The sequence below is a fragment of the Lytechinus pictus genome, chromosome 6 (genome assembly GCF_037042905.1).
Source record: "Lytechinus pictus isolate F3 Inbred chromosome 6, Lp3.0, whole genome shotgun sequence".
In the NCBI taxonomy this organism is placed as follows: domain Eukaryota; kingdom Metazoa; phylum Echinodermata; class Echinoidea; order Temnopleuroida; family Toxopneustidae; genus Lytechinus; species Lytechinus pictus.
Window position 1 is genome coordinate 24,795,666 of NC_087250.1, and position 12,297 is coordinate 24,807,962.

At 34.9% G+C, this 12,297-nt stretch overlaps 1 protein-coding gene across 1 annotated transcript in view; it reads right to left on the reverse strand.

The window, feature by feature from the left end:
- The window catches only part of LOC129280412 (uncharacterized), a 35,419-nt gene that overhangs the window by 22,395 nt on the left and 727 nt on the right, over positions 1-12,297 (reverse strand). The window contains exons 2-6 of the mRNA XM_064101267.1: positions 11,915-12,097; positions 11,269-11,426; positions 10,771-10,805; positions 4,621-4,962; positions 1,249-1,496 (exon numbers count right to left, since the gene is read on the reverse strand). Coding sequence (XP_063957337.1) covers positions 1,249-1,496; positions 4,621-4,962; positions 10,771-10,805; positions 11,269-11,426; positions 11,915-12,097 — 966 coding nt within the window. The remainder of the gene's footprint in view (positions 1-1,248; positions 1,497-4,620; positions 4,963-10,770; positions 10,806-11,268; positions 11,427-11,914; positions 12,098-12,297) is intronic.

The window sequence follows — 12,297 nt, forward strand, 5'->3', positions numbered from 1 at the left end:
GGGGATTATAATTGCTTTACATGTATCTTTATCATAATGTCAATGACTACATGTAGTAGGAATTTAGGGTCGCTTGTACATCAGGTATAGAAAATAATACAAAAAATAGAAAATAAAAATTATATGAAAAAAACAGAATACAGCAAATTTTGTTGTTGTTTTCTAATTCACGAATATCAACCCAGTCGAAGTCCTCGTTCACAAAAAAAGATCTTCTCTCTGAAATACGAGTAAAGTCCAGGAACTTTGGTGATAGAGCTTTTTGTAGAATAGCATCAAATTATGGAATAACTGACATCATTATATAGATCAATAAACAGATTCAAATCTCTTTATAAAACGTACCTTTTTTTAAACCCTAATAATGTATAAATAGGGGGTTCATTCAGCCTCCCCCCCCCCCTCGACATTTTTTTACGATAAATCCGCCGCGCAAAAGTTTTTGACTGCGTCGCTAGCAGCTTTTTTTTTTCAAAGTCTCGCGCAACTTTTGAGACCAAATTTCCGACCCCCGGGTTGGGGGGGGGGTCCGTATTTATGCAACAGTTCGTTGTGCATGTAGACCCAAAATTGCTCGAAAACGTGAATTTGTGTACAAATTCAATGCAAATAGTGTTTTTAGCCAAAATTCATGATTTTATCATAATTGTTTTTATCTTGCTGATTAAAATCAATTAATTTAATCCTGCCTATGGTCAAAATAAAGTCCCCGAAAATTTACATTAAAAAAAACAATAATAGACAAAAAGTCTAAAAATAAAGAAATACATACGAATTTTAGAGAACAATAAAATACATAAAGTAAATTGAATGTGTCTTTAATGCATTTAATCAGATTCCTATAAAGAGTATGTGAACTAAAAATTAGCAAAATTAGGGGCATTATGTAGTTAGTTAGCAAACGTTTGATTTTACGCATAAATTAGCATAATTGATTAGCAATGAGATTTTTTGCAGAATTTGATTTAATAGTTTTGTAGTTTATGCCATGGGTAATGCGCGAACCAATTTTCGTTGCGATTGCGCGATCGACGACTGTCTTCTTAGGCGTCGAAATAGCCCAGTCTTTTAGGGATTAAGAAGCACATGTACTAGCCCTATACAAAATAATAATTCTTCCACACGCATATAGACTAAATGGTATTATGAATCCCTAAGACGTGCTTATTATTATTACTTTTCATTCATACCTTGTTTGGTGATGTAAATAATAGTATACAATACCGATAATATATAGAGCTTACTGACCATTTCAATCCCAGGAATGTCGGCATGCACATGAAGGCTAACCTCAAACTCTTGCCCCCTCTGTATATAGTCTGGGATGTATGGAGTGCATAGAAGCCGGTGTCGGATCACATGTTGTTTAAGAGGAATCAGAACCCACCAATCAGCACAGTGACCAATGTACAGCTCAAGATGACTCTTATAAACTTCGGAGTACGGTGGTTGGTCCGGTGAACTGGATGACCTCATTCTGACAGTTTTGGGTAGGTCTTATTTTAAAAAAGAAATAAATTAAATATAGATTTGGGAGTATCATGTAAGTAAAGACTGACGACATTGTGACTGGTGTTGCTACTCTTTCCTTCAACACAATTCGTGTTGTGAACACATTGGCGGCGGAGCAGATGATTATCTTTTGTGTTTGGGGGGACGCAACAATTGATATCAATTTTTGCGTCCCCCCAAACACAAATGATAATCATCTGCTCCGCCGCCAATGTGTTCACAACATTATAATTTACCCCGCACTACCAACACTGATATCATCAACATAACCACAACTGCATAATATGATAAGCAAAATGAACTATTTCTTACAGGCTAGCAATGAAGTCGTTTCTGGATGCCCTGACTAGCACATTAATGGTGTGGAGCTCATCCGGCATCTTGCAACAAAATTTATCAAATTTATTTTATTTCAGCCCAGTTGAAACTGTAGTGAAGTATATTGGTGACATAAATTGAGGAAACAGAATTGAAAACGATGAAGAAATGACATAGAAGAAGCATTTTCTGTGATTTAAGAATAAATATCGTATAAATTAGCATAAATAATTTTTTAGTCAAAATTTCTAAATTATGTGTAGAACCTTGTTGAGCTCTCAGATCGAACAACAAAGATCAAAATCATTCAACAAAAAATAAGCATTTTATGTTAGTTTTGAAAAATATGCATAAATAAGCATATTTCACGAGTTTCAAAATTCTGTGTAAAAAAGCTACTCAAAAGTTTTAAAATTATTTGTAAAAGTTTTGTGAAACTCATGAAGCTCTAGATCTACCAGATGGAAGGAAAAAAAATCAAAATCGGTCAACAGATAAAGTAGGAGAAGCGTTTTATGTGAATATTTAAAAATATGCATGAATTTTATCAACTTTTTCAAAAATCTTAGAAAAACTTGTGTATAGTCGTTTATTTTCCTTCTTGTCAAAAAGAGATATACTGTACCATAAACAATACGGGTTTAGACAGAACTACAGTACTTACATGGCTCTTTTAGATTTTACTAATATTGTTGCTAAATCATTTGAAAATAAAAGAGTTGTTTTAGGTATATTTTTAGATTTAACCAGGGCATTCGATTGCATAAGTCATGAAATACTTTTACAAAAATTGCAATTTTATGGGATTAGGGGTACAGTACTTCAATGGTTTTCTAGTTACTTGAACAAAAGAACTCAGTATGTTTGTGTAAATAATGTATCTTCTGAAATCACACATAATACCTATGGTGTCCCTCAGGGATCAGTATTGGGTCCCTTATTATTTTTGCTGTTCATAAACGACATTCAATATGTAAGTAGTATATTACAATCAATAATTTTTGCGGATGATACAAGTTTATTTCTATCTGGTGAAAATATTGATACATTGTGTTTTACTTTTAATACAGAACTTAAAAAATTTGATACTTGGTTTAAAGCAAATAAATTAAAATAAAATGCAGAAAAAACTTCCTGTATGTTATTTCAGCCAAAAAATAAAAATATCGATACTTCTTGTATAAAAATATATATCAACTAACAAATTATATCGATTGTAAATTCTACAAATTTTTTTAGGAGTTAAAATTGACAATAAATTGACATGGAAAGAGCATGTATCTTATGTATCATGTCAAATATCTAAAGCTATTGGTGCAATGAATAGAATAAAGAAAATTGTTCCTTTTTATATCCTTCTTAAATTGTATAATAGCATGATCTTGCCATATCTTAACTACTGTAATATAGTATGGGGTGGCTGTGCAAAGACCTATCTTAATAGAATTTTCATTCTTCAAAAACGAGCAATACGAATTATGTTTAATTTACATCCTTACTCACACACTGCTCCTGTCTTTAAAAAATTCAGTATATTAACAATTTTTGATATACATAAACAACAGATTGGCATATTTATGTTTTCGTACTCCAAAAATATACTTCCGAAGTTTTTAGAAAATTGTTTTGTATATAATAAAAATGTATGTAAATATGCGACTCGTCAATCAAATCTTTTCTATCTACCAGCGCTAAATTATAATTTCTCAAGAACTACCATTTCTTATGCAGGTCCTAAGTTTTGGAACAAATTACCACAAGAAATCAAAATATGCCCAACTTTGAATATGTTTAAAAGAAAACTAAAAAATACCTAGTTGAAAATGAATCCTAGAATAAAGTTAACAAAATCTTGCCTGGGGGGGGGGGGTCCAGGATGTCTGGTTGTCTTTTGTTATTTCATTTACACTTATATTTTTGAATTCCATGTGTGTCTATTTCTTTTTCTATTGTTTTGTGTTATACTTTGTATATATTGAAGAAACATTTTATGTAAATTTTTATTATCTTTGGGAATAACCCTGATAGGCCTTTGGCCTTTGTCAATTCCCACCACATTATGATTCTGAACTGAATATGTTTCTTTTTAATGTTTTTTTTTTAATTGTATATATCTATTTGCATATGAATTTGTACTTGTGTTTTTAATCAGATGTGGAAATAAAATTGAATTGAATTAATTTCGCATACATTAGTATAACATTTTTTCTAGTTAAAATGTCAACATTCTTTGTATAATTTTGGTGAACCTCACGAAGCTATACCAGATGGAAGGGAAAAAAACAAAACCGATTAACAAATAAAGAAGCATTTTTTTTGGGGGGGGGGTGTTGGTGAATTTTGAAAAAGGCGCATAAGATAACATATTAAATGAGTTTCAAAATTCTGTGTAGAAGTTTTGAATCCCCCACCCAGTGCTATCAAAGCAAACGGAATTTAAATCGGACTTGAAATGACGAAGAAGAAGCATTTTGAAATGGTGGACAGACGACGGACGCCATGGCACGGCGTAAGCCCATCTGGCCCTTCGGGCCGGACGAGCTAAAAACCAGTCGATATAACTTGATAGAGACCAAGCATGCTCAGGGCAACGTGTCACCATCATTATCATCTGACAGGCTGTCTTCATCATCGGCTGTCATTTTTTTTTATTATGATTCACTAACAAACAGAGGCCTGTGCAGTGGTAGACAGTATGGTAATTTTAGAGAGTCAGAACTTATCAGTGGTTACAAGATTAATGAATCGGTCCCATGAAGACACCCCAGTATCCTACATTTATTAACTTACCACTCACAGAATCCCATACGCGGTACACGATGTCTGGTTTCACCTGCTGTGGATTGATGACAAAGATAGAGTGTGGTATAGTTATTTTAACAGGTTGGTTGAAGATCACGGTTGGAGGGTCACACCTGATCCCACAGCAGGCCATTGATTCACTTACTGGGATGTCAACACCAGGATTGTCTCTTATGATGGCCAGTGTGATCTGACAAGAGTCATCATGTGGAACTGCTCCAGGAGGAATGTACATCGATATCCCATGGTCTTGTAGTTTGATTTCCTGACTGGTATTACTTTTTACTTCTGCAGAAACCTCGGGAGAGGTGAATGGCCTATTAGTGAGTTCTGAAGATACAGGAAGTGAGCAATTAGACCAATGGTGCATACATTCCCAACGAAATACATGCATTAATGTGTTTTGAATGAATTAGAGCTCCAGAAGAGTTACATTTTAAATTAAATCCGTTTGCAGAGTTAATCTTCATCTTAAGAGAACATTCACCATTAGACTTACTCATGTATTTGTCATTATCAAGTCCTCAAGTTTTTATCATCTTTAATAAATGTATATATAAACTATATATCCTTTATTACCTCGTCTTCATTTAAAATAATGCTGGTTGAAAGAAAAGAGCAACTAGATCCAATGCTAAAAGGGTGGAGAACCCGTTTTTCAACCAGCGAGATATCTACTAACTGTTGAACGGCACAAGGACAATCATGCCACATGACAAGAGAAGGAGAGTTCCTCTCTGTATGCAATCGATTTAACTAATTAACTAACTGTACTTATTAACTACCTCCTCGACATCGAACTTGTCTCCTGAACTGCCATTGCGATGGACTGACACAACGAAAGTAACAGCATATACCTAGCTGTAGGCATGGTAGGCCTCCCTCAAATATGATGATTACGACAGTGACAATGAAAGGAGATATGGAATTAGACCAAGAAGACAGACAGAAGATGTGCCGTCCAGACGGAAGAAACAGATGGACGAATTAACAACGATCGCGAAACGACACCACCAACAACAGAGACAACACCTGGGGAGTGTTTCATAAAAGGACTTATCGGACAATTTATCCTACAAGTCCTGTTATATCCGACAGTTAGCATAGTAGCAGTGCTTCTAAGCCAATCAAAATAAAGAAGAGTTTTCAGATCTGACAACTTGTCAGACAGAAATATTGATGAAATGCTCTCCAAATGACACATTGTACTCCGACAAAGGTAACGACGATGACGATAAATAGACTGATATGAACATGGAGTTGACAGAGAAACTGCAACCAACTATTATGACTTCCATGAACTTAACCATGTTAATGCCAGGATTAAACAGAAGGAATACTGTCAGACTGTGTTCAGACAGAGGAATATTTATGTTTCAATTTCTTTGATGTTTCATGCCTGTTTAATATTCCTTTTGCTTTAAATTTACTTCTGATATTTGGATGGCTCTGGGAAGTCACACTGCTTTATGTATTCTTTTGTGAAAGTGCGTGTATGATAGAACACAAAAAAATTATGGTACAATTACAATTTCACTTATTTTAGATATTACAGGTTGTATGAATTGATAATTTTACCAAGAATCTTTTTTGTTAGCATAATAGTGTAAGAATGTAAAACTGATAACTGATCCTCTGTATATCCATATGAATTAATTATGTTTTAAGTCTCATAGTTCATTCACAACTGGTTTTAGTATTGCTGATATTTCCTCTCATATATGTAAGTGTAATAGTTAATGCGAAATTATCAAAAATGTTCAAAAAGAATATAAATAAAAAATTTCGAAGGGTTGACAAGTCAAATAAGCATGAACTGCATTGATAAAAATGATAACATGCAAGAGTTGATCATCTGATATGATTCATGTTTCATTTGAATCGATAATTTAGGAAAAGATACATTATGGTATCATCAAAGTAGATATTACAAAAGATTAACTTAGGTATTTCAGTCGAATATATAATGTCAAATGATTACAATAAAAAGTTGATAAGAGTACACCTATGTAATAGTAGGACCAATGGTTACTGGTGGCAGCAGTGGCGTAACTACGGGGGGGGGCATGGGGGGCACGTGCCCCCCCCCCCCCAATCGGCTGGAAGAAAAAAAAAACCGGGGAAAAGGAGAAAACGAGGGAGAAAGGAAGAGAAACGTAGTGGGAAAGAAGAAATCATTGTCCATTATAATGCTATATTATATTATGTTATGTTATATTACATAATGTTATGTTATATTACACAAGAAACATTTTTTTTCATAACTATATGAAACATTATTTTGCTTAGGCCTATGTCTTCATTTTTTCTGGTGCTCGCATAGACTGTTTAACGAGATATATAATTTTGTTGTACTAAAACCTCCCGTTTTCAAGTCGATATACACCAAATATATTTCCTCGCAATTCGATTTATTGTTGTTTGTACTGACATACAGCTGTATGCTTCTAACTACTTAAAGTGATTGCCCCATTTTAAGGTCTTAGTATAAAACATTTCCTGTCCGTGCTTACGTTTGCATTAGTGGATTGGTGAGATGTCTGCTCTTCATGAGTTCCTAAAATCAGTCCTTAAAATGTGCATTTTTTCTGATCTGAATACCAAAATTTTCAGCTCGGACTTCGCGCTCGCATCATTTGCTTAGTGAAATACATGCGGTCTTAGTGAATTCTTACAAACAAGCCTGAGAATGCCTCTCTTCAGGTCTGATTTTCCTAATTTTTAAGCTCGCGCTTCGCGCTCGCAGTATTTGATGAGTGAGATGCGTATAATCATGATTATAATGACTTCAAAAAGTGCTTCATGTGTTTAAATGTAATTCTAAAAAAATCAGCAATCACTTGGCACTCGCATTAGATCACTATGGTTAGATATGTATACTCTTAATGGATTCCTAAAAATAGTCCTTAAAATATCCATGTTAGGGTCAATATATACACAAATTTCAGCTCGCGCTACGCGCTCGCATCATTTGGTTAGCGAAATACGTATGGTATTCATTAATTCCAACAAACAAACCTCAAAATGCTGGTCTGACTTTCCTAAATTTTCAACTAGCGCTCGCAATAATTTATTAGTGAGATGCGTATGTTAATCATGATTACAATGACTTCATGTATTTAGATGTAATTCTAACCAATTCTGGTGCTCGCATAGACTGTTTAACGAGATATATAATTCTGTTGTACTAAAACCTCCCGTTTTCAAGTCGATATACACCAAATATATTTCCTCGCAATTCGATTTATTGTTGTTTGTACTGACATACAGCTGTATGCTTCTAACTACTTAAAGTGATTGCCCCATTTTAAGGTCTTAGTATAAAACATTTCCTGTCCGTGCTTACGTTTGCATTAGTGGATTGGTGAGATGTCTGCTCTTCATGAGTTCCTAAAATCAGTCCTTAAAATGTGCATTTTTTCTGATCTGAATACCAAAATTTTCAGCTCGGACTTCGCGCTCGCATCATTTGCTTAGTGAAATACATGCGGTCTTAGTGAATTCTTACAAACAAGCCTGAGAATGCCTCTCTTCAGGTCTGATTTTCCTAATTTTTAAGCTCGCGCTTCGCGCTCGCAGTATTTGATGAGTGAGATGCGTATAATCATGATTATAATGACTTCAAAAAGTGCTTCATGTGTTTAAATGTAATTCTAAAAAAATCAGCAATCACTTGGCACTCGCATTAGATCACTATGGTTAGATATGTATACTCTTAATGGATTCCTAAAAATAGTCCTTAAAATATCCATGTTAGGGTCAATATATACACAAATTTCAGCTCGCGCTACGCGCTCGCATCATTTGGTTAGCGAAATACGTATGGTATTCATTAATTCCAACAAACAAACCTCAAAATGCTGGTCTGACTTTCCTAAATTTTCAACTAGCGCTCGCAATAATTTATTAGTGAGATGCGTATGTTAATCATGATTACAATGACTTCATGTATTTAGATGTAATTCTAACCAATTCTGGTGCTCGCATAGACTGTTTAACGAGATATATAATTCTGTTGTACTAAAACCTCCCGTTTTCAAGTCGATATACACCAAATATATTTCCTCGCAATTCGATTTATTGTTGTTTGTACTGACATACAGCTGTATGCTTCTAACTACTTAAAGTGATTGCCCCATTTTAAGGTCTTAGTATAAAACATTTCCTGTCCGTGCTTACGTTTGCATTAGTGGATTGGTGAGATGTCTGCTCTTCATGAGTTCCTAAAATCAGTCCTTAAAATGTGCATTTTTTCTGATCTGAATACCAAAATTTTCAGCTCGGACTTCGCGCTCGCATCATTTGCTTAGTGAAATACATGCGGTCTTAGTGAATTCTTACAAACAAGCCTGAGAATGCCTCTCTTCAGGTCTGATTTTCCTAATTTTTAAGCTCGCGCTTCGCGCTCGCAGTATTTGATGAGTGAGATGCGTATAATCATGATTATAATGACTTCAAAAAGTGCTTCATGTGTTTAAATGTAATTCTAAAAAAATCAGCAATCACTTGGCACTCGCATTAGATCACTATGGTTAGATATGTATACTCTTAATGGATTCCTAAAAATAGTCCTTAAAATATCCATGTTAGGGTCAATATATACACAAATTTCAGCTCGCGCTACGCGCTCGCATCATTTGGTTAGCGAAATACGTATGGTATTCATTAATTCCAACAAACAAACCTCAAAATGCTGGTCTGACTTTCCTAAATTTTCAACTAGCGCTCGCAATAATTTATTAGTGAGATGCGTATGTTAATCATGATTACAATGACTTCATGTATTTAGATGTAATTCTAACCAATTCTGGTGCTCGCATAGACTGTTTAACGAGATATATAATTCTGTTGTACTAAAACCTCCCGTTTTCAAGTCGATATACACCAAATATATTTCCTCGCAATTCGATTTATTGTTGTTTGTACTGACATACAGCTGTATGCTTCTAACTACTTAAAGTGATTGCCCCATTTTAAGGTCTTAGTATAAAACATTTCCTGTCCGTGCTTACGTTTGCATTAGTGGATTGGTGAGATGTCTGCTCTTCATGAGTTCCTAAAATCAGTCCTTAAAATGTGCATTTTTTCTGATCTGAATACCAAAATTTTCAGCTCGGACTTCGCGCTCGCATCATTTGCTTAGTGAAATACATGCGGTCTTAGTGAATTCTTACAAACAAGCCTGAGAATGCCTCTCTTCAGGTCTGATTGTCCTATTTTTCAAGCTCGCGCTTCGCGCTCGCAGTATTTGATGAGTGAGATGCGTATAATCATGATTATAATGACTTCAAAAAGTGCTTCATGTGTTTAGATGTAATTCTAACAAAATCAGCAATCACTTGGCACTCGCATTAGATCACTGTGGTTAGATATGTATATACGCGCTCGCATCATTTGGTTAGCGAAATACGTATGGTATTCATTAATTCCAACAAACAAACCTCAAAATGCTAGTCTGACTTTCCTAAATTTTCAACTAGCGCTTGCAAAAATTGATTAGTGAGATGCGTATGTTAATCATGATTACAATGACTTCATGTATTTAGATGTAATTCTAACCAAATCAGCCCCAAATCAGCAAAACATGACACTAGCATTACATGACTATGGTGAGATATTTATACTCTTAATGGATTCCTAATATATAGTCCTTAAAATGTCCCTGTTTGGGGTCAGTATATACAAAATTTTCAGCTCGCGCTTCGCGCTCGCATTTTTGTTTAACGAGACAGGTACGTATATCATGACCGGGATCATGACTACAAAAAATTTGCTTATAATGTCCCTTTTTCGGTCTGAATATCAAAAATGTTCAGCTCGCGCTTTGCGCTCGCATTATTTAACCAGTGAGATACATATCCGTTTAATGGCACTGCATGTCCGTAAAATGTCCATATTAGGTCAGTTTACCTGGTCACTAAGACTAGTGACTCGAATGTTTTGCTGGTGCCCCCCCCCCCCAATGCCGTGACCCACGGTACGCCACTGGGTGGCAGATAAAAATACCAAGCCTTTTTGGAAGGATATTGTTTCCTTAATTACCCTAATTGTAAGTTTCATTCCGATAATATATCTGTCTCAATAACGTGTTATTATGTTGGGTTAACGATTGATGTGATGTTTAAGAAATGTTCTTACCTCTTGTAGATTTTACCTCATCCAATGAAGATAACCTGCAAGTAATCACAAACCAAAACCACTTTGTATATATTTTGTTTAATTAGTAGTATATGCCAGCTTTCCTCATTTGTAATTCTTTTTGGAAGTTAGAAGGATGAATGTAATCACACGTAAAGGATGTCACTGCAAAATGAAATGAACAAATGTGTATATCTCCTGTGTTTCGAATGTGAACTTGAAATAAAATGAAAAGTTATTTTTTTGTTCTTCATATTTACACAACGAAATATTCATTTGCACCCTAAATAGTGAAAGTGCTCTTACACCAAAAGAATACAAATCTACTCAGACTAACTTCACATTAATAATTCAGAAATCAGCAGCAATCCCGAGGGTTGGTAATTTCACCCCTACCTTTTTTTAGTTTGTGAAGAACATGGTGAATTTTGTCCATAAAACGTATTCCCAACTTTTCCACGTAACGACGTATGATATAACAACATATGAAACAGTCACCTTGACAATATCATCTGCCTGACTAGTTCATCCTTGGCATAGTGGATCGGTAGGTTGCCTGTGTCGTCCTTTACATCTAGCTTGGCGCCATTCTCAATGAGATAAAACACCAAGGACTCATTAGGAGATAACCCGCCATTGTAGTACTCGTTGGATATCTGAAACAGAGAACAGCTTTCATTATTTACTTGGAAAGTACAACCTGCTTTTACATGGGAATATTTTGTTTCAATAAATGATTACGCTAGCCAATGCGAATACATTTGTAGTGTCCCCTACAATCACTCGATTGGTTAGCTACATATACATATTATAATAATGTTAACATTCTGGGTCGTAAGTCTATAGACGCCCGTCGCTGTAATGAAATGATAAAATGTTTCAAAGCAATTAGTTTGTTCCTTGGAAATAAATTTTGTTAACGTTAATGAAGGCATACTTTTCAGCAGAATGATCTTCTATCATTAAGAGAATTTAATTCAAAGCTACATGGTGAGTTGTAACCTTTGATATCTGGATTAAGAAAAGCTTTAGCCAGTTTTACAACCTATATTTTGATCATTTATGATGTCTCCTAGAACACTTGTATAAGTCCTATCAATATTGCAAACAATGTTATGGAGCCCCGTTCCTTTGAATAAATCACCTCTCTGAGTGTATCAGTGTTTTGAACTATCACGTCGTTCTTGTAGCATAATCTGATAGCTTTATGAAGACAGGTCTGGCCGTCAGATGACTGTAAATTGAGATCACATCCATTGGATATCAACTTTTCGATGATAGCTGTATGACCATGTATTATAGCAAGATGGATGGGTGCTGTATCGTCCTGGATGGAAAGACAAATAATCTCCGTATAACTAAAGCAAAAACATTTTTGCGGGCTAATTTTCCAATGTCACTTCCCTGCCTACAGCTTTAACATTAATAAGCGTTAACATAGTAATGAATGGGTATTTCCAGTGCTCCATTTTTAGTTTCCATGGCATTTCTGATCATCTTGAAGGCTAAATACTAAGATAATCGTGT